This window comes from Armigeres subalbatus, chromosome 2 (assembly GCF_024139115.2).
Source record: "Armigeres subalbatus isolate Guangzhou_Male chromosome 2, GZ_Asu_2, whole genome shotgun sequence".
Classification (NCBI taxonomy): domain Eukaryota; kingdom Metazoa; phylum Arthropoda; class Insecta; order Diptera; family Culicidae; genus Armigeres; species Armigeres subalbatus.
In genome coordinates, this window is record NC_085140.1 from 272,753,471 (window position 1) to 272,776,142 (window position 22,672).

The 22,672-nt window shown below is 39.3% G+C and overlaps 1 protein-coding gene across 1 annotated transcript in view; it reads left to right on the forward strand.

The window, feature by feature from the left end:
• Positions 1-2,218: 2,218 nt before the first annotated feature.
• The window catches only part of LOC134216356 (pancreatic lipase-related protein 2-like), a 30,073-nt gene continuing 9,619 nt past the window's right edge, over positions 2,219-22,672 (forward strand). Inside the window, exons 1-2 of the mRNA XM_062695263.1 lie at positions 2,219-2,518; positions 21,424-22,188. Coding sequence (XP_062551247.1) covers positions 2,385-2,518; positions 21,424-22,188 — 899 coding nt within the window. The 5' untranslated portion in view covers positions 2,219-2,384. The remainder of the gene's footprint in view (positions 2,519-21,423; positions 22,189-22,672) is intronic.

A 22,672-nucleotide genomic window follows, 5' to 3' on the forward strand; every position in this document is an offset into this window, starting at 1 on the left:
TTAAGTAACTCCATTAAATTCCACCAATTATTTCGGTATCTTTGCAGATACGTATTTCGACCACAACTGTATGCTCGTCTTCAGTGTCTCATACTTGACTCGACTTGAAGAAAACAATCGCAACTTACACTATTTATACTACGCTAGGTACCTAATCTAATCTTAATTGCCTACTTCATTTACCTATACAGTTAATTGCCCTATTGCAATAAGGTAATTAACTGAAGATGACCACACAGTTGTGGTCGAAATACGTATCTACAAAGATATCTAAATAATTGGTGGTATTAAATGGAGTTACATAACTCGTCGTAGACGGTTGAATACATTCCACTAAAAAGAGCTTAAAATATTTTTTTATTAGAAAATTACTTCAGGAATTCTTCTGGAAGTCCCTTCAGAATTTCTATTACGGATTTCTTCAGAACATCCTTTACGAATTTCTTCCGGAAATGCATATACAAAAAATTCTGTCAGGAATTGCTACGAAAATTTCGTTAGGTATTTCTTTAGAGACTCCTTAAGGAATTCCGTCGGAAGTTTCCTTAGGAATTCCTCCGTTGTCGTTATGAGTTGCTACGGTCTAATAGAGAATGCTATTTACAAACTGATCGTGTGGTGACCCTAAGATTCCCTATTTTACCTGGATGATGATTCTCTGGTAACAATTGCACTTCAACATTTGCTTGTGCACACGTAGGTAAATAGATAAGAGACAAGATATCATATTGGATAAAACATTCCTTTTCTATCTTTCATCAATCGGATATTCGTTATCATTTCTCCAAACAGATATGGCAAACTGATTCGTTTATCACTGTTTTAGGTTTCAGTAATGTTTGAAATATTCAAATCAAAGCAACAGCTGTTTTAATATGCATCCCGCATGAGTGCTGACCCTATGATTATTAACCAAGAATTCAATTACGGTTGCAGAACCTTCTAAGAAAGCACGTATTTGCACGTATGTTTCGGTATTCATGTAGCAGGCACGAAATTAAAGCTAGGGAATCATTCGATCGGTACTAAGACTGATCTCCTATGTCCTGATACATCAAAGTTCTGTACATGCTCAAAAATGTTTTATTACCGTTCAAACATTAAATTGCGATAAAAACTTTTTAACGCGAAGACCCTGACCTAAGCGCAATTCATAATCATATTCTTGGTTCGAATTGGAGTCAACGGAAAGATGAAATTATCTGAATTTTCAAAAATCTATACTCTACGCAATACTTGAAGACTGATTTTTGGTCGACAAAACAGTTCGTAAATCGTCTAGCTACTTATTCAATTAAGCCGGTGATAACACCTGTTCAAAGTAAACTTGTTGTTGGTCTTCGATAAATTTTAATTAGAGAAAGGTCTAATCAAACGACTGTCACACTTTTTAACTAATCAACTAATTGAACCTCATGCAACAAAGTGGCGCCCTCGACCATATGTCTGCTCTACTCCTCGCTACAAAGTACAAATTCAAGTTCAGTGCTGTCGGTGATAGCCGCAGTGTTTCCGTTAAATTCCACCAGTAATTACCCACCCAGTTGATCCCAGGTCGCGTCAAGTTCGCAGCGCCTTCAAAATGTTCTCGGTTTGTCAACCTGTCTGAGCCGAGCAGCCGACACTGATAGTGACTACTCTCTAACGGTAATTATCTTGTACCTGTCGCGAATTTCGCCGGATCAGCAGGAGACACCAGACAACATCGAAACGGAGGAGATCACGTCGACGAAAAGAAAAGGAAGGGTTCAACAAGTGCCTTGCCAAATTATCGCCAGTATTTACATACGACGGAGCTCATTTGCATAAAATTCTAATTAAAGCCCTGCATCGGATGGGACCGATCCACATATCAGAACTCGGCGCTTTGTTGGAAGAATTACTTGTTTAATAGTTCTACGTTCTGTAGAAGCACCCCATGTGTACATTACCGTTGTAAGGCGGATTTTATTAATTGCTGGTGGGAAGAAGCTTTTGGTACTTGATCCTCATTATTGCGTGTTCTGGCCAACTATCCATGTTCGACATACGTCTTTCGGGCTCTGTGTTGGAAGTTGATAAGAAAATGAATTATGGATTGTTTGGGGGTGTGCGATTTCCGATAGCGCCACATGGTGTAGGCTCACGACGAAAACTCTTGCCTGCTTCCGTTCGGTGGCAGTTCTTATAAAAGAGTGCTCGACGGTGGAAAGTGGTTTTCAGAACAAGCTAACGACATTTTCGATCGGGATGTCTTGGATGTAATAGTTCCGGTCCGGATAAATAAGGAATTGGTATCAGAAAATGAAGTGTTTTGTGAAGATGAAAGCCAAAAAACTATGACGAACAGATCAAAGATAAGAATACAATAAGGTGAATTTGTGCTGAGTGCTGAGACCGAAGAGATGGCACGATACTGGATATTAGGAATACTTACTGGAGTGCTTTCCGTAGGATTGGCTGATTGGAACTTTTTCAAATGTTTTGAAACGGAGAAACGGTGCCCGAACGAAAATGTCACATTTTGGCTATATACAAGGTGTGTTGGTAAAAAAAAACACAAGTTTTATACACATTTTTCTGAATATATTTTGAACACTATGACCAATTGTAATCCAATTTAATAGTGATTGTCTAGTTTTTTGTTGTAATTTATTGCGAGAAAATCGTTAAAGGATTACAAAATGAAAAAATGGAAAGACATACTTTTACTCAGTTCATCAAGTTTGGTCGATTGTGTGCACATCAGAATTCTAGCAACATCTGGTAATAGTAACTGACACACGGTGTAAAAAAGTGCATTATTATCGAAGTTTTATGTACCTCTAATTTTTTTTCACAGAAAGTTAGGCAAGGTCACTAGAAATGAGATACGGGGTGTTTAAAAATATTTCATTGGCGATTTTTTGAAAAAAGTGTTTTTTATTGGTTTCTTCCCCAATATACCTTATAAAAAGTCAATTGATTACTCAGCAATTGATAAATCATTGTAATCAGCCCTCAAAATTAAAAAAATATATACATTTGTAGCCATTTTTGTATAGAAATCTATCTTGAAACAAATCTAAAATTTTGAAAAATATGTTTTTTTCTGTGATTTAAGCGTTTTTAAATTATTTTTTCTAATTTTTGCTTCATTGACATTTCTTTCATTTTTATTAGTATCATTTATTTCTAGCCTTGGTTATCTGTTGTATTCACAATTCTTTCTTACGACATACGCACTAGATGGCCAGCCCTTTGTCAGTTTGCCACATTTTACAGAATTCATAATACAGTCGGAATTCACTGGTTGAGATTTTAATACCTTGGGTCACTTTTTAGTTGCGCCTCCGCTGGTTGGGCCATGACCTAATCAAAAAGCAAGCAAACGTCAAAATTCAATGTAAACACGGAAGCGGGATTTGGCGTCATTGGACATCATTTGTGATGTTCAAGTCGAAATGCACGTGTTCAAATGGCTGTCAGTTGACCCAACTAAAAAAACCGAATTCGTTAGTTGGGCCGAGGTCGTGGCCCAACCAGCGAATCGCGACTGTATTTTCCTCTAGATACAGTGTCATTCCTGTGGCACACGCCATGTAGAAGAACCTCACTGAATATTGTTCGCAGCACATTTTGCTTGAAACCCCGAAAGCTTCCTGGCTTGCCTCTTACAGTTTTCACGCTTCATGTCCGAAATACGCTATCGGATGAACTAATGCTTTCTACAGAGAAAATTAAATTTTCGACTGCATGTTACCGAAGCTAAGCTGGTGATTCAAGCACAACTGTCCCATATTTGAGTGATTCCATTTATGTGTGTCATTTATATCTTCATGGACAGTAAGTTGGTTACGTAAGTCGAAGAAGACCGTATTCGCAACAGCAATCCACAAGTATTCTAAGGAAAACAATTTCTCCAACACTTCCAACCACATTTCTATTTCTATCCATAACAATGTACTTCGTATTTGTAGAGTGAATTACCGTCTCAATCTTCAGTGAGGCAAAAGTTTCCAGCATTTCGTCTGCAAACCCCAAGAGCATTCGCAATATTCTCCAAAATGTTAGACCCGTCCCAAGATATGTTGTCTATACAAAAAGGCTACAAATATGTATATTTTTAACTTTGAGAGCTAATTAAAATGATTAATAAATTTCTGAGTTCTCAATTGACTTTTTATGCGGTATATGGGGAAGAAAACAATAAAAATCACTTTTTCAAAAAATCGCCGATGAAATATTTTTGAACACCCCGTACCTCATTTCTAGTGACCTTGCCTAACTTTCTGTGAAAGAAAATCAGAGGTACATGAAACTTCGATAATAATCCATGTTTTTACACCGTGTGACATGTGACTTGTTCTGGTTTTATTCAAACTGTTATAAAACACGTGTGTTCCTCTGATGTGGGCGTCCTAGCCTCAAATAAAAATGTTCGCTTTCGGAGTGACAAGAAAGACTATCGGTAAAACTTGTACGAGAAAACCAAAAAGCTCTGCTCCATACTAGGGAAAAGTGAGGAGACTTGAATAGACTGTTTTGTAGCGGAAAAATTAATTAGGAATTTTACAATTAGGCGACCCTAGTACGCTTGCAATATTCTTGCATGTGTGGAATATTGCTCTAGCTTAAGATCCCTCTTACCAACATCCAAGTTGTCTTCGGCAAAATTGTTCAGGATGTCCAGAACTACAAAGTGGTGCTCAGTGTAATGAACACTTCTTCCAAGAGGCGGTGCTAGTGAGCAGTTATATTTGAGTATATTGTTCCATGTGAGATCTGACGTATTTTGATGTGTAGTATTTTTGGGAAATTGAATGTTGTGGTAGAGTCTACCAAAAGTTTTCTTTGTATTCAACCTGCTCCATCAATAGAATGCGTTCACAGAATATGTTTTAGGTCATCCAAGCAAACCTTGGAGTAAAGGCCTTTGAGTCTTCGGTTTTCGAGTTCTTACATGCCTTTTTTACGAATTCTTCCAGGATCTTCTTAATTAATCAGCACTTATATGAAGCTACTATCTTTATGTACCCGGCTTTGCCCGGGTTGAAAAGTAGATTATGCAATGCAATTGTCTTATTACAGCACTAAACGCGCATAAGTAGAAAGATTGACATTATCTTTCGTCGCGACATAGATACAACTCGGTGTGTACACTGTGATCGGTTTCTCAATACGGTGGCTGTAATGGTTTGTCTTTGTGTTCTATTTGGTGTTAGGTCATTTGGCTTAATACTACAATAGTTTGAAAAACTTTTGGACCTTCTTTCTCTACCATCTTCTATCTTCATTGCTTTTTCCTTTTATTTCTTCTGTCATTCTTCTTTCTCCTTCTTTTTTTTTCTATTTCCTTATGCCTTCTTACATTTTTTCATCTTTTTTTTCTTCTTCCTTCCCCTTTTATCTTTTTCTTCTTCCTTCTTTCGTCGCCCTATTTTATTCTCACTTATTCCTTTATTCATCCTTTTTTTCTTTTTTATCTTTCCTCTACTTTAAGCGTTCTTCATCCCTTTAATTCACTTTGTGTGTTCACTTAGTAAACTACTACTTGTTTCCTGAAAAATACTTTTCCCCATCTAACCACTAACTCTCCTACTCCCTATTATCGTCTCCTCAGAACAGATACCATTAATTGTGGATCCTATACACCGCCGGTGGTGCAAAGGGCCGACTTGAAAGATCTCCATCCTGAGTGATGTCCAGCTATCGCTTAAACATGTTGCTTGGTTAGATTTCGGTCGACTTCTTTCATTACTTTATTACGGCTACCCCACCATGAGCCTCTGGATCTGCCTCTGCTACGATGTTCCACTGGGTTCCAGTCTATTTAATGTTTTTTTACTAAATGTGTTTCCGCCCCTACGTAAGGTGTGGAAGACCCAGCCCCACTTCCGATCCCGAATTTCTGTAGCTATCGACCTCTGGTGACAACGACGATGGAGCTCGTTGTTTGAGTTCCAGTTGTGAAGCCACCAGGCCCGAATTATGTACAGTAAGCATCTGTTGATGAACACGTGAAACCGTTGAATGTTCTTCACTGATACACACCATGTTTCACTAGCGTTTACCAGCACGAATTTCACGTCAGAGGTGAGGTATTTTTCCAGACATTTTTTAAACTCGCAAAGATATCCCTTGCTTTCTTGATCAATGCGCCTATGTCAATCTTGGTACTGACACGGTGAAACTGGAAGGGGTCACTGTGTTTACATCCAACGATTTGGTTTTGTTCACGTTGATGAATAAACCTGCCGAAGAGGAAAACTGGACACGGCCGTTGAGCTTATTCTACACATCAGAGCGCCATTGAGCGAGGAGTGTAACGTCATCAACCAATTCGAAGTTGTTTAGGTGCTCCATTAGACTGGCCCAGGATACAAAAAGTTGTCCGATTCTACGGGGCATCCCCCAGGATTTTGCCTTTGGGTAAGAAAATTATTCTCTGAAAATTTCAGCCTGATTGGTTATTGCATAAGCTGGTGCAAATGATTTGAAGTTAATATGGGGGTTTCAGCCGAAATATATGGGAAAATACACCTCTGTTACTATTTCGTACAATAAATTGGATGGAAAAGCCCGATTGAGCCCAGATTTGCAAGAAATGAAGTTAACATGCCAATGAACAATTCCACATAAAATTCTACTATGATTAAATAAACTTTAAATCAGTTTTTGGCTGATTTATTTGGAGTTGGGTTGAGCACTTTGAAATTCATTAATTGCCTTGAAAACAAGCGCATGTAATCGAAGGTAGCTGCGATATGTGTTGTGGCGCGCGTGCAGTTACTTATGTTTCAGTGCGCGCGAAATCACGCATCGCAGGCACCTTTGATTGCATGCGTATGTTTTCATGGCAATTAATGAATTTCAAAGTGATCAACCCAACTCCAAATAAATCATCCAAAAACTAATTTAAAGTTTATTTAGTAATAGTAGAATTTTATGTCAAAATGTTCATGGGCATGTTAACTTCATTTCCTGCAAATCTGGGCTCAATCGGGCTCTTCCATTCAATTTCATGTACGAAATAGTAACAGAAGTGTATTTTCCCATATATTTCGGCTGAAACCCCCATATTAACTTCAAATCAATTACGCCAGCTTATGCAATAACCGATCAGGCTGACATTTTCAGAGAATGATTTTCTTACCCAAAGGCAAAATTCTGGAGGGTGCCCCGTAGAATCCGACGATTTTTTTTCTCTCCATACTAGGCTGGGCCACTCTAGTGCTCCATGGTTAAAGGCTGCAGTAGTTTGGTGGTGTGGTGCATGGTCTATCGCACCTACCAGAACTCGTCGATTACGATGAGGAACAGTAACGGCGATAGAATACATCCTTGCATCACACCAGGGGTCCTCCTTAGCCGTGCGGCTACAAAACCAGACCATGCTGAAGGTGGTTGGGTTCGATTCCCGGTACCGGTCTAGGCAATTTTCGGATTGGAAATTGGCTCGACTTTCCTGGGCATAAAAGTATCATCGTGTTAGCCTCATGATATACGAATGTAAAAATGGTAACTTGGCTTACAAACCTCGCAGTTAATAACTGTGGAAGTGCTTAATGAACACTAAGCTGCGAAGCGGCTCTGTCCCAGTGAGGGGATGTAATGCCAATAAGAAGAAGAAGAAGAATCACACCAGCTACGAGCCGGATAGGGTCAAGCAAGGCCCCATTGCGCAGCACTCTACACAAGAAGGCCTCGTACTGTGCCTCGATGAGTCCGATGATTGTCGAAAGCTTTTTCGTAGTCAATGAATACCAAGTAAAGTGTCTTTTAGAATTCGCCGACCTGCTCAAGGATTATACGGAGAATAGAGTACAAGTATCCCTAATTTGGTTGAAATCGATTGAGAAGCTCCAAATTCAAGAGGTTCCCACCACCTGCCTTCTGCTCTAACCCTACTATTCGTCTACTCAGATAAAGGTAATGGAAATCTGAAAAAAGGTTCTGTGTGGATTCTGTACAGCAGAATACCACAGTGGATCTCGGCACAGTAGCGGTTAAGTAACACAGAGTGCCTAACAAATAAATAATATTTGTCTACTAAGGATAAATAATATGTGTACCAAATTTGGCTGAAATCAGACTAGGGGTGCAGAAATAACTCTGAAATGTTCGTTTTCTTAACAGTACTCCTCCCTCCATACCTTCCATCTTTTCTCAATGACTTCATCAATGCCCCATATACCCGATCAGGAATACATAACAAAATTATAACTCAATTCTAACAATGGTTGTTATTTAAAACAACGTGTGTTATAATTAGATAATTCGATAAAAATGTGTCTTCGGCCAGTTTTATTTCATATCAAAATTATAACAACATTAGTTATGTATATTTACACAAAATAATTGCCTATATTTTTTGATATTGGAAAAAAGCGGAGGTAAACACCTCCAGTATAACTTGAATCAATGTTCGATGTTAATAGCTAGTACAAAGTTAATTGCCTACATTATGGATGGGAATCCGGCGTTGTAGCGTACCACATTTTTATACGTGATGTAGGCAATTACCATGAAAGTAGATTTTTGTACCTCATAATCATATCAACGGTTGTTATAATGTTGAAATAAAGGTAACAACCTCTGATATAATTATGTTACGGCTAGAGGGAATTTTGATATAATTTTTATTATTTTAACAACTAACCAGCCAATTTTATAACACATTTTGTTACATTATTTTTCTGAAATAAATAACTCCCCTTGTTATAATTTTGTTATGCATTCTTGATCGGGTAATCTTCCCATTAGAATATGTGTACCAAGTTTGGTTGAAATCGATCGAGTGGTTCTGAAATAGCTGGCAAACTTACATTCGTTGCTTTTTATATAGGTGAAAAATCGTTGATTTATCCTTGGTTCATGACTTGGTTTATACTTTGGTTTATACCTCAGGTATTCATTCAAAAAAAAATCCAGAGATTCCTTCGGGATCCCAAGTAGCACATTTCTATCAAATCTGGATACAACAACTTGTATTTGTGACCAAATTCGGTCACATAGAAGTTTTGGCAACTAATTTGAAACCCGTGTGCTACTCAGGATTTCTTTTAGGTTTTGTTCGAGCATTCTTCAAAGAATTTCTTTGGAAATTTTTGCAGCAAATCCTTCAGGATTTTCTCCGGTAATTCCGAAATTTCTTCAGGAATTCATTATTAAATTCCCCCAGAGATTTTTCCGCAGATTGCTACATGAATTTCTCCGGTAATTTATCTAAGCATTCCTCCAAGAACTCCTTGTGAAATTCTGTCTGGAGAACTTGCTGGACGAACCTTTGAAAAAAATATTGGAGGGAGTTCTGAAGGAACTCATATAAGAATTTCCAATTTGTACGTGGATCTAGTGATGGGCAAAACAGTTCATTCAGATGAGCCGCTCTGAACCAAGCGTTCAATTAAATGAGCCGACTCATTTGAACGGCTCGTTAGTTTATTCAAAAGAACTATGAACTCCCGGTGGTTTGAGCGATACATCATTCAAATTATCGGAGTTCATTTTTAATTTGAACTTCTAGTAACTTCTTAATTTAAAACTCATTTCAACTCGTGAATTTTTTTTGCTGTTCTGTTTTATTTTGTTCTCCGTGCTTCATTTTAATTTGAACGATTAAAGGATTACCGGAGTTTAAATTAAAAAGTGTTCAGATAAACCAGGCCAAATTATTGTTGTTGATATTACTTTCAAATGAGGAAAATACACACACAAACATCATTAACACAAATATCATTAACAAGAAACCAATTTTTCAAAGAAATTCAAAATACCAAGTAGGTGTATCAAAAAAACAATGAAGTGGCTGTTTATTCTTCGATTTCCTGTTTTAGTAATTGTACTTGTTTTCGAATTGACTTTTCTCTTTCCTCGAATAAAAAATCAAAGAAGTGCTGGTTTTTAATCTTGGCCTAACATACGCCTAATTTTAAACCAACAGTTCACTCGTGCAGCATTTTTTCAAGTTGAGTCAAGTACGAGACACTGAAGACGGCCTCACAGTTGAGGTCGAAATACGTATCTGTAAAGATAACAAAACGTAGTGGAATTAAATGGAAAATACTGAACTCGTCTTAGACAGTTGAAACACACTCCAAATAATCTAAACGTTGTTTCCACCCGAATTTTCAACTCAAGTAGAACTTACCTGATTTTCACGTAGAATGAAAATTCTATCAAAAAATCATGTAAAAGTTACGTGAATTTCAGGTGGAAAAAATCTACGTACTTTTTCAGGTGGAAACAACGTGCAGATTTTTTTGGGTGCAGCAAATGTCAAAAATAAGCGTCAGATCGAGTGACACAGTAGTGCTGTCCAATAAGCAGCTCGAAGTAGCTCGATGTTGTTCCCATCCTGCTCGTTCTTTTTTGTCAACAAATGGGCATGAGCAGGACAGAGAGAAACTTAGAGCTAATTCAAGCTCTCATTGGACAGCACTAGTGTTTTTATTTGAGCCGCGGTTCATTTGAGAGCCGCGGCTCAAATTTAGAGAGCCGTGGTTTGAACGCTTTTTCTTACAAACCGGTTCAAACGAACGGCTCGTGAGCGTTCGTCCATCTCTACGTGGATTACCCAAGTACATAATAAGCAGGAGGTCGTGGGTTCAATTCCAGGCTCATCTCTTTCCTACATTGTGTTTCTATTTTAGTTCACTAGCACCGTAGCACCTATGAGAAATTGTAGACATCTTTCTAAAGTCGGTGTTCAACTGCACGGAAACAAATCCATTCACAAGTTCATGAACATTAGGGTGGCTCAAAAAGCACTTTTTCAAATTGTTTGATGGGCCGCCCTCTTATTCGGTTCTATTTGATCCCTTGATGCTCTATACAAAATTTCAGCCAAATCGGTCAACGTTTGGGCGGTGCTAAACTCGTTGGATGTTTATATAGAAAAATGTATGCAGAAACATCCAAAAACAGTGGTTTGCAGTTGTACGGCACAATTTACGATCAAGAACTATGAAACACATTCAGTTTTTAGGGAATTAATTACAGAATGTTATGCTGAAAACCGCGAGAAGATTAGAGTTTTTTGGCCGAAGATATTAGCATTTTACTGGAGTGTTGTAGGGGTGAATTTATTTCTTTTCAAAGGTAAAAGAAACGAAATTTACTCAAACTCCACTTCAGAAAAATGCTAATAACTTAGCCGGGCAAACTCTAATCTTCTCGCGGTTTTCTGCATAACATTTTGTATTAAATTCTTCAAGATCTGAATGAGTATCATAGTTCATCATCGTAAGTTGTGCCGTCCAACTTCAATTCACTGTTTTTGGATGTTTCTGCATACATTTTTGCATATAAACTTCCAACGAGTTTAGCACCGCCCAAACGTTGACCGATTTGGCTGAAATTTTGTCCAGAGCATCAAGGCATCAAATAGAACCGAATAAGAGGGCGGCCCATCAAAAAAATTGAAAAAAGTTTTTCCCATACTAATTTGAGCCACCCTAATGAACATAAAATGAAGAAATCATAAAATTTGTCAGTTCATGAAATCATGCTTATAGTGATTCCAGAAACTTTATTCATGGCACTCTACAATACTCACCAGTGAATAAAATGCATAACTAGTTACACTGCGATTGTTTCTTGTCCAAGAAGCAAAGACAGCTGAGAAGCAGCACCTTGAGCTCTCACTCAATGGACTCGAGTTCGATACTCATGTTTAGCCTTTTTATATTTTTCAATCTTAACAATCAAATCGTAACGCATTGAATGCGTTACATAAAAATAATATACAAAATCATGAAAACACTAAATAAGTTCATGGTGGATTTTTTTTACATGGCTTCCGGAGATTATGAACTATGTTACCATTTCGGGGAACGAATTTTTCCATGTTGATGAGTTATGCGATTAGCTCCAGAAAACCACGGTATAGATTAAATTCGATTACTAATTATTGGGACGATTAATCAACATGCGGTTTTCGTTGGGTGAAAGCTGTTGAGTATCCCTGTTAGCTATGTAGGTTTTCTTTTAACCTGTGCTTAATGGGGAAACGTCATTAACAGTATAATGAAAAAATAAATTTCCCCGTACTAATTTGCATGCAAACTTGAAACGGCTTGTGCTAAATCAGTTTTCATCCAAATGAGCTCAAATTTTCAGAGGACATTCAGAACATGGTTAAGAATCAGATGAGCACTGTGAAGCAAAATCGATTTTTTGAACCACCCTAATATACAGTGTTGACCCGATTTTGTCACTCCCCGATTTTGTCTACCCCCGATTTTATCACGTTTTCGACCTGATTTTGTGTGTGTGTGTTTGTCCAATCTAACCCCCACTGGCTGGCAGTGATGGAAAAAAGCTGTCTGTTTATATTACAGTCAGATTTAATCCGGGAGTTAGATGGTGCTAGCTCTACTGCAGATCCAGTGACCCATTTCAGACTGCCTGGTATTTCATGACCAGTCCGAGGCCACTTTCACTAACAATAAGCCCCGCTTGTTTATGCTACCATTATCAATTGGATAATGGATCCATAAACAAACTTCTGAATTTGAAATTCAGCGCGTATTTAGTTTATTTTTATTGAAGTCATAGTAAAAATATAATGAAACAATCTCACCAAATTAATCCATTTTTGTGTAAAAGAGACAGAGGAGAACACATTCACCGGCTTTTCGACGAGTGGCCTTAGTTATAGTTGACACCAGGCTTGTAAAATGTCATCTGCATGTCATTTAACTAATTTGTTCATAACTTTCTTTAGAAGCCAAATTTATTCCATAATTTTAGATGTACTCATAACGCTTGAGTATGGCTATCACCCTCATTCTTGTTTACGTTCGAAGCGGATACGTGAGAACGTTTCACTAATTCGCATTCCCGTTTTCGTTCGAACCAATTCTAACCATTCGATTTTTCGAACTTCACTCTTTCGAATGTTTGTCGCATTCCCGTTTTCGTTCGAATGCGTATTTTGATACCTTTTCAATTCGTCACTCTGACCTTGCGAATTGAATAAGTTTATTGCAAACCAAGTTTGCGAAGTCGGTGTTCCTGGCGATACATCAGCATAGATTATCTCAAGTGTAAGTATTTTACGCTTTATTGCTACCAAACATAAATGTATTTTGAAATTTTCATTTTAGGGCACAATGCTACAGTGCTACGTCTCCATGAGCCCGAATCTGCCTCTGCTGGGATGACCAGTCCAGCGCTTGCTTGCAGATTTCGTCTCCGCTATTTTGTAATGTGTGATCTACCTTCAATTTCCCTCTCATATTTCAAGAGAATTTCCTTTGAAATATAAGAATAAATTCCCTTGGATATTCAGATTTTTTTTGTAGTGTTCGGCGGAATTTCCCATTGAAATAAAAGTAAAATTTCCGTGGTACTTAAGAAGATTTTTTCCTGGAATCTCAGAATGTCCCAAGGAAGCATTTTATTTGCAAACTTGGAAGAATTTTCCGTATAAATTTTGAAAAATTTGCCGTGGAAACAGAATCTGTGTAAAACAGAAAACAGAATCTGTGCAAAAGAATTTTACAGCGAAATGCAGTAGAATTTTCCAGGAAATGGAGAATAATTTTCTCATAAAACTTAAAATTATTGTCTGTGGGAATTAGGGGGAATTTCATGTGGAAATTCAGAAGAATTTTTCGGGAATCTCAGAAAAATTTCCCGCAGAAATTCAAAAGAGTTGTCCGTGGAAATAAAAAAAAAACATTGAAATCCAGAAGAAATTCAGAACTATTTCCATTGCAATTCAGCAGAATCAGTTTGCCGTGGAAATTCAACTCGGGAACATTTTCCAAGCAAATTCTGAAGAATTTTCTCATGGAATCTTAGAGACATCTTGCGTGGAATTTCAGAATTATTATCCATATGAAAGTTTGAATACAATTTACTGTGGAAATGTAGAAGAGTTTTCACTGGGGATTCACAAGAATTTCCCGTGGAAATCAAGAAGAAAAAGAAGTAGAAGTGCAGAGGTTAGTCGAGGAGATTCAGAAGTTGATATTCAAAAGAATTTTCTTTGGAATTTCAGAAAAAAATCGCGTGTAAATAAGGACTTCTTCCTAGAAAATCAGATCAATGTCCTGAGGAAATGCAGTAGAGTTCACAAATTTAGAAGAATTTTCCGTGGAATTTCTGAAGAATTTTCCGTGGAACTACAGAAAACTTTTTCCGTGGAAATTTGAAGGAATTCCTGGAGAAACTTCCGAGGAACTTGCGAAGACATTCCTGGAGGATCTTTCGAATGAAATCCTGCAGAAACTTCCGAAGTAATTCCTGACCGAGCTTCTTTAGGAACAGCCGGAGAAATGCCTGAAGAAATTCCTGAAAGAAATCAAGGAGGAACTGCTTAATAATTTCCTAGAGGAACTCCCGGAAGAATTCCTGGAGAAACTACCAATGGGATTCCTCGATGAACTCCCAAAGGGATGCTTAGAGAAACTCCCTGAGGAATTTCTACAGGAACTCCGAGAAGAATTCCTGGAGGAACTCCTGGAAAAACTTCTGAGTAATTTCTGGAGGAGCTCCCGGAGGAATTCCAGGAGAAACTCTCGGGGGAATTAGTGGAGGATACTTCTGGAGATATTCCCAAAGGAACTCCCGGAGGAACTTCCGATGGAATTTCTGGACAACTTCCGAAAAAAATCCTGGATGAACTTGCGAAGAAATACTTGGAGAATCTTCCTAATGAATTCATAGGAGACGTTACGAAGGAATTCCTGGAGGATTTTTCGAAGGAAATCCTGAAGATCTTCCGATGGAAACCCTGGAGGAACTCTCGAAGGAATTACTCTCGATACTTCCGAAGGAACTACCGGAGGAATGCCTGGAGGAACTACTGAAAGGAATTCTTGGAGGAACTTCCGGAAGAATTTCTGAAGGAACTCATGGAGCAATTCCTGAAGGAACTTCAGAAGGAATTGCTGAAGAAACTTTCGGAGGAATTCCTGAAGGAACTTTCGGAGTGATTTCTGGTGGAACTCTCAAAGGAATGGGTCAGGAAATTCATGAAGAAACTCTCGGAGGAACTTTCGGAGGAATTCCTGAAGGAACTCCCGGAGGAATTCCTGGAGGAACTCCGGATGGGATTCCTAGGGGAACTCCTGAAAGGATTCCTTGAGGAACTCCCGGAGGGATGCGCAGAGGAACTCCCGGAAAGATGCTTAGAGGAACTCCGTGAGGAACTTCTACAGGAATTCCGAGAAAAATTGCTGAAGTAACTCCTGGAGAAAATTCGGGGGGAATTCCTGGAGGAGCTCCTGGAACAACTACTGAGGAATGCCTGGAGGAACTACTTACAGGAATTCTTAGAGGAACTGTGTTGAACTTAATCCTAGAATTGAAAAATCACATAAATAAAGTATATGAAAAAAATGAGGAACCTCTGGAAGAATTCCTGAAGGAACTCCCGGAAGAATTGCTGAAAGAACTTTCGGAGAGATTCCTGGTGGAACTCTTAAAGGAACCTCCGGAGAAATTCATGAAGGAACTGACAAAGAAATTCCTGGAGAAACTCTTGGAGGAACTTTCGGATGAATTCCTGGAGGAACTTCTGACGAATTTCTGGAGAAACTCCCGGAGAAATTCCAGAAGGAACTCTCGGGAGAATTAATGGAGAAACTTCTGGAGGGATTCCCAAAGGAACTCCCGAAAGAACTTCCGAGGGAATTTCTGGAAATCTTCAGGAAGAATTCTTGGATTCAACTTGCGAAGAAATTTCTGGAGGACCTTCCGAATTAAATGCTGGGGGATGTTTCGAAGGAATCCCTGGAGGAATTGCTGACGAAACTTCCAAAGGAACTGCCGGAGAAATGCCTGGGGGAACCACTGAAAGGAATTCGTGGAGGAACTTCCGGAGAAATTCCAGAAGGATTTGTCGGAAGAATTCCTAGAAGATCTTAAGAAAGTATTCCTGGAGGATCTTCTGGAAAAATTCTTGAATAAATTGCCCGCGGAATTCCTGAATGAACTCCCGGAGGAATACCTGACGGAACTCCTGGAGGAATTCCTAGAAAAACTCACGGAGGAATTACTGGAGTAACTTAAGGACGAATTCCTGAAGGGACTTCCTGAGGAATTTATGAAGAATCTTCCGAAGAAATACCAGGAACAACTGGAGGAGGAATTCCTGGAGGAACTGCCGGAGGAATACCTGGAGGAACTTCCGAAGGTATTCCTGGAGAAACTTCCGGAGGTATTCCTGGAAGAAATTCAGGAGAAATTCCTGGAGGATCTTCCGGAGGTATTCCTGGATGAACTTCCGGAGGAATTCGTAGAGGAACTTTCGGAGGAACTTCAGGAGGAATTCCTGGAGGAACTTCCGAGGAAAGTCCTGCAGGAACTGCCGGAGAAATTCCTGTAGGAACTCTTGGAGGAACTTCCGGATAAATTCACGGAGGGACTTCTAGAGGAATTTCTGGAGAAACTCGGAGGAATGCCTTAAGGAACTTCCATAAGTATTTATGGAGGAACTTCCAGAAGAATTCATGGAGTAACTTCCAGAAGTAGTCCTGGAGGATCTTTCGGAGGTATTCCTGGAGGAAATCCCGGAGAAATTCCTGGAGGAACTTACTGATGAATTCCTGGAGGAATTTATAATTGAACTCCCGGTAGAATTTCTAGTAGGAACTCACGGAGGAATTTCTGAAGAAACTTCCGGAAGAAACTCTGGAAGAATTCCTGAAGGAACTACCAGAGAAGTTTCTAGAGGAACTCATGGAGGAATTTATGAAGGAGCTTCAGGAAGAATTTCTGAAAGAATTTTCGGAGAAACTCCTGAAGGAACTTTTGGAGGGATTCTTCATGGAATTGAAAGGAACCTCCGGAGATATTTCTGGAGGAACTGTCGGAAGAATTCCTAGAAAATCTTCCGAAAGTATTCCTGGTGGAACATCTGGAGGTATTCCTGGATGATCTTCCGAAAAAATTCCTGGAGGAATTGCTGTTGAAATTTCTGAAGGAACTCCTTGAGAAATTCCTGGAAAAACTCTCGGAGGAATTACTAGAGTAACTTAAGAAAAAATTCTTGAAAGAAATTCTTGGAGGAACTTTTAGAAGATATTCTGGAGAAACTTCCAAAAGAACTCCTGAAAGAAGTTCCTTAAGAATTATAGGGGGAACTTCGAAGGATGTAATTTCTGGAGGAATTTTCAAAGAAATTCTTGGAGGAACTTTGAGAAGAAATTCTTGAAGAAACTTCCAAACTTCCATCGCCGATGGAATTCCTGGAGGAGCTTCCGATTAAATTCATTGAGAAACTTCTGATGAAATTCTCGGAGGAACTCCCGAAGGCATTTTTGGAAGAATTCCTGGAGGAACTTTAAGAATTCTTAGAGAAACTTCTGGAGGAATTCCTGTAAGAACTTTTAAAGAATTCCTGAAAGAACTTCCGATGAACTTATTTAGGGAGAAATTTCCTGAAAAATTCCTTGAAGAACTTCCGGAGAAACTCCTGAAATTTCCGAACGAATTTCTGGAGGAACTTTCGGATGAATTCCTGGAGGAATTTCCGAAAGAATTCGTTGAGGAACTTCTGGAGGAATTGCTGGAGTAACTTTCAGAGAGAAACTTACTTCGCGAATTACTCCTGGAATTAATCTTGGAACTTTGTCCCAAACTTTAGGAGGAACTCCAGGAATTTTCAGGGAATTCCACAATAGTTCCGTAAGGGTAATTCCTCCTGAAGATCCTCCCGTAACTTCTGCTGTAGTTTCTCCAGGAGATGCTCCGGATATTCCTCCAAGAATCCGTCCGGGAAATCCTCAAGGAATTACTCCTGGAGTTCTTCCAAGCATTTCTACAAAAGCTCCTCTCGGAACTTCTTCTGCAGTTCTTCCAGACCAGGAGTTCCTCAAGATGTTAATCCGGGAATTCCTCAGGAATTAATTTGGGAATTCCTTTGGGAGGTTATCCGAGAATGCCTGGAGGAATTCGTTTTCTTTTCTTACTTGAACTGTGCGCTTTAACCATTCCAACATTTTTTCCGGAGAAGTTCAATGTGTAATTCACCCGAAATTTTCTCCACAAATTCCCAAAGATTTCACTAAACATGAATTATCAATAGAACATCTGGTTGAATTACTTTTCCCCTATACTGCCGCGATTCGCATAAGAGTCCCATGTCGATTTTTGTCGATTTTGATTTTCTTTCAGAAATAAGCTTAAAATGAACTCATCTTTAAGAAAAACTGATAAAATAATAGGCTTTGTTCTAGAAATTTGAAAATCAAAACCCACTTGTGTTGTCTCATCTTGCTATTTATTCGCATAACAGTCACATTCCAGATTTTGATAAACTCTCGCACAAAACATCAATGTAATTATGATCCATTCAATAGTTCCATAGCAATGTATACAGATAAAGAATATTATGCCAAATTTTCAGAAAGATTGCTGGTTTTATCGATTTATTAGAATTTTTTTAATTTCTCCATGTAAAACGAGTTTGAAAAATTCAACGGCATATTTCTCAAATTGAAGAAAACTGACATGGGACGCTTATGCGAATAGGGGAAGTATGGGTACGGTACACACCGCGAAAACCAGGGATCTACAGTAGCCTTGCGAGCAAAGACCTAGGATTGCCAATCCGGAGATGGCGAGTTCGATTCTCGGTCCGGTCTAGGATGTTTTCTGGTGGGAGACAGTCTCGATTGATTGGGTATAATGTATCCATTGTACTTGCCACACCACTTGCCAGATACATACTCATGCAATGGCGGGCATAGAAAAGCTTTGAATTAATAACTGAAGAAATGCTAATGGATACTAAGTTGAAAAGCAGGCCAAGTTCCAGTTGGAATGTAGAGCCATCGAAGAAGAAGAAGACCGTTAAAACCAGACAAGTGTAGTTAACCAGGCACGTAGCCGGAATGTTATACCGGTAAAATAATTCTCTATAGCGATCCGACGGGTAATACCAATGCAACACCAAAAACGAAAAAGCGAATCAAGTTCCAGCTGGGATATAAAGCTTTTTAAAAATAAAAGGCATTCATTTTATTTGCATATATAAGTATAACGTATAACAGTAACATTGAAAATAATTAACTCACGGGCTTACGAGAAAAACTCAAAGAATCTTTATGCTTCAACCCGAAAATGTCGTCCTCGATGTTAGTTTGTTTTTTTTTATTTCCTGGTACTCCACCAATTGGTCATCCAGCTTCGCATCACCATACATCCGCATGCAAGCACTCCCCTGTCATCCCGCAATCCTTAAACATCCCTTCCAGCTGTTTCCTGTTTTTCCTGTTTCACCATCCCTTCCAGTCCAATTTCCAACTCCTTCAAAATCTCGTACATATTTTTATAGAATTCAGCAGCATCGTCACGCAGCATCATGTACGTATGGAACTAGTTCATTGCCATGGTGGGATTATCTCTCCGGTAGACCTTTGCGGTGTGATACCGCTGGATGTTAAGCACAATTATCATGACGATGAAACTTGCGAATGGTGCCGCCAAACCGTATTGCAACGTAGAACCTCGTCACTTGATAATTTTGCTTCCCTCGCCGTGCTTTCCCGTCAGCATCTCCTGCACTTCGGAACACCGTCGGACGATTAGCGGGATGTCCAGTTGGTGGGCCAGCGCTGCCGGGCCGTAGTTGCGGGTAACTTTCCGATGGGCAATACTTTTCCCACTTGCTTGCTTCACTCCGGAGAAATAATGAAAACAACAACAATGTCAAACAACTTTTTGACAGTTTAGAATTGTTGCGAACGATCATCGATAGGGCAACACTTTTTCGCATACGAATCGCATACGTAAAGCATTCGATCGAAAACGGGAATACCATTTTCGAACTCATTCGAATCGAGACGTTCGTTCGAAAGCCCGATACGGACGTAAACAAGAATAAGGGTGTATATTTTTGTCCAAGAGTACAGTGCTCTAAATATAACATCTGAGGCTGGAAAGTGAAAACTCTCAAAAATGTCACGTGTCACTTGACATAATGTCATTTGAATGACATTTTGCCTCCCACGCCCCAGATTACATATTTACAGCAATGTCTTGTTACACAAAGTTGTAGCCACATTTAAGCTCTATAAGTTCGCCATACACCATGAATTGATAGCTACCTTCGGGAAAAAGTTCTTGGGAAATTATACAAACGAATGCAAATGACATTTTACAACACTGGTTGACACATAAGGCCTGCACCCCGTAGGTGATTATGGCGTGATTTTCGAAAAAGTAGGAACAGCTTCTTTGGATGTGACAGAGTAGGTAGGATGATCCCATAGTTTGTTAAAATGAAACACGAGACTATTCGAAAACTTCGCGGTTAAAGCATTTCATTTTTTACTAAATTAATGATTTCGTGTGTGTTACTTCTACGTGAAGTTAAACGATTTACAATGATATGGAAATGCTAATATCATCTTCCAAACTTGGACGTACATGTTCATGATAGTATTAGAGGCGAAAGTATAGAATTGATAGTTCCGTTATTTCACTTTTTTTTTTACATATTTCACCAAAAGACCAAATAGATTCATTTCACTTTCATCAAAATCTTCTTATTCCGGCGTCGAATTTAAAAGCAACACGGAAGCTGAAACACGAACAAAACGTAAATCACCAGAATTCCGATGGTCACTTTTCCGAATAACGATCGCGATACAGAAAACATTTAAAGAAAAAAAAAACTCGTGGCGAAAAATCGAATGTCAACCGTTCGCGGCAAAGCCTACTCCCATTTTTTACGTTTTCGACCCGATTTTGTCACCCCAAAAAATTTTGTCATTCTTTTTATTTTCGTAAATAATACCACAAACAACATTGATTTTCATGAAATAACTTTCACCGCCTGTAGTTTATTACGAACGACTTCTGAGTACCTGGGAAATATTCTGTAAGCAATTTCGACAAGAAATAACGGGTACCGATCACGCATTTGGCCTTTCCAAGGCATAAAATGATTCATATTTGTGGAATGAATTAAAAAATTGGAAATATTTTTTTTCCAATTTTGTCACATACCCTGTTTTATCACCCCAAAATTCACCAGGGGGGTGATAAAATCGGGATATCTTCTATATAATAAAAATTAAATGGTCTGTGTTCGTATCCGCATAACTCGAAAACGGCTGGATGGATTTTCTTCATTCCTTCAGCAGTTACATTCGTTATAGTTTCCGACGGGTTTATATGATATTTCCTCATGCAAAACTCACAAGTAAGTTTGAGTAAATCGTGGATAACTAAAATGAAGATTCGTATGGGCATTTTGAATGGGTGGTTCAGACCCACATTTTCGCCTACTATGCAGGACAACGTCTGCCGGGTCGACTAGTTGAAAATATATTCTGTTTATTCGATGTGTAATATAGGTTTTTTTTAATGAAAAATTTCTATTTCAATATTTAGAATTTATTCTGATTTGTTAATAAACTATAAATCAATGAAAGTTTTATAGAAAGAAACAATAAAACAAAATCTACCTCTTACAAATCTGTTTTCCCCCTTCATTCATAGAGATACTCAAGACAACCCAACCGAGCTGAGCATGTTCGCACCCGAGACGATAAAACAAGCTCCGTTCGTGCTGGACCGGCCCTTGATCGTGTTAATCCACGGCTACACGGGTCACCGCGATTACGCACCCAACACATCGATCCGACCCGCCTATCTGGACCACGACCAGTTCAACATCATTTCACTCGACTACAATCCGCTGGTGCTGGAGCCGTGCTACTACCAAGCGGTGCGAAACCTTCCGACGGTGGCCAACTGCACGGCCCAACTGCTGGATTACATGATCGCGGAGAAAATGTTCACGTTGGATGACATTCACGTGGTGGGCTTTAGCCTCGGAGGCCAGACTTCCGGCATGATCGCCAATTACATTACGGCGGGAAAACTGAAGCGCATAACCGGCTTGGATCCGGCCAAACCGCTCTTCATCACCGCACCCAGCCAGTACAAGTTGGACCAAACGGATGCGGAATTCGTGCAGGTGATTCACACCGACGTGTTTGCGAGGGGGATTTTGCACCCCAGCGGCCATGCGGACTTCTACGTCAACGGGGGTGTGGAGCAGCCGGGTTGCAATGCCCAATCGATGATGACCACCGGAGAGTGCAACCACAATCGGGCGCCAGAATATTACGCGGAGTCCATCGCCACGGAAGTTGGCTTCTATGGCTATCGATGTGCCCACTGGTATTTGTATATGCTGGGATTGTGCAACCCCAATGAGGATAGCCAGATTGCACTAATGGGAGCTTACACGCCAAACACGTAAGTCAAACGGAGCCAACTGCATGCGAGTGGTTGTTCTTTGTTTTATTTTCCCGTGAGTGAGTGAGTGCAGTCACATTAGTAACTGGTGTGATGCGACGTTGGATGGCTAACGTACGGTGTTGGAACCGTGGGCGAAGCCAGAGAGCGCATATTGAAAGAGGGTTATTTTTCAGGTATGTGGGCCATATTGAGGTCTGCTCATTTGCCATCATTTTTAATTCCACACATTATAAAAAATCTTTTTTTGCGTCACCGTGATTTGATCTCGACAAATCATTCAACTATGTTCAATGCAATAGAGGAACTAAGTGTTTGTTGTGCGTGGTACTTTACTATACTGCCGTAATATAAAGAAATGACGCATGGACCGACTCGTAACAAATGCGTTTTTCTTTTTTTTTATAGAGAGTGGCAAAAAGTATTAGTAACTGATTGATGAAATACGTCATTTCAATTGGTTACGGTGGCATAACGCCATGCG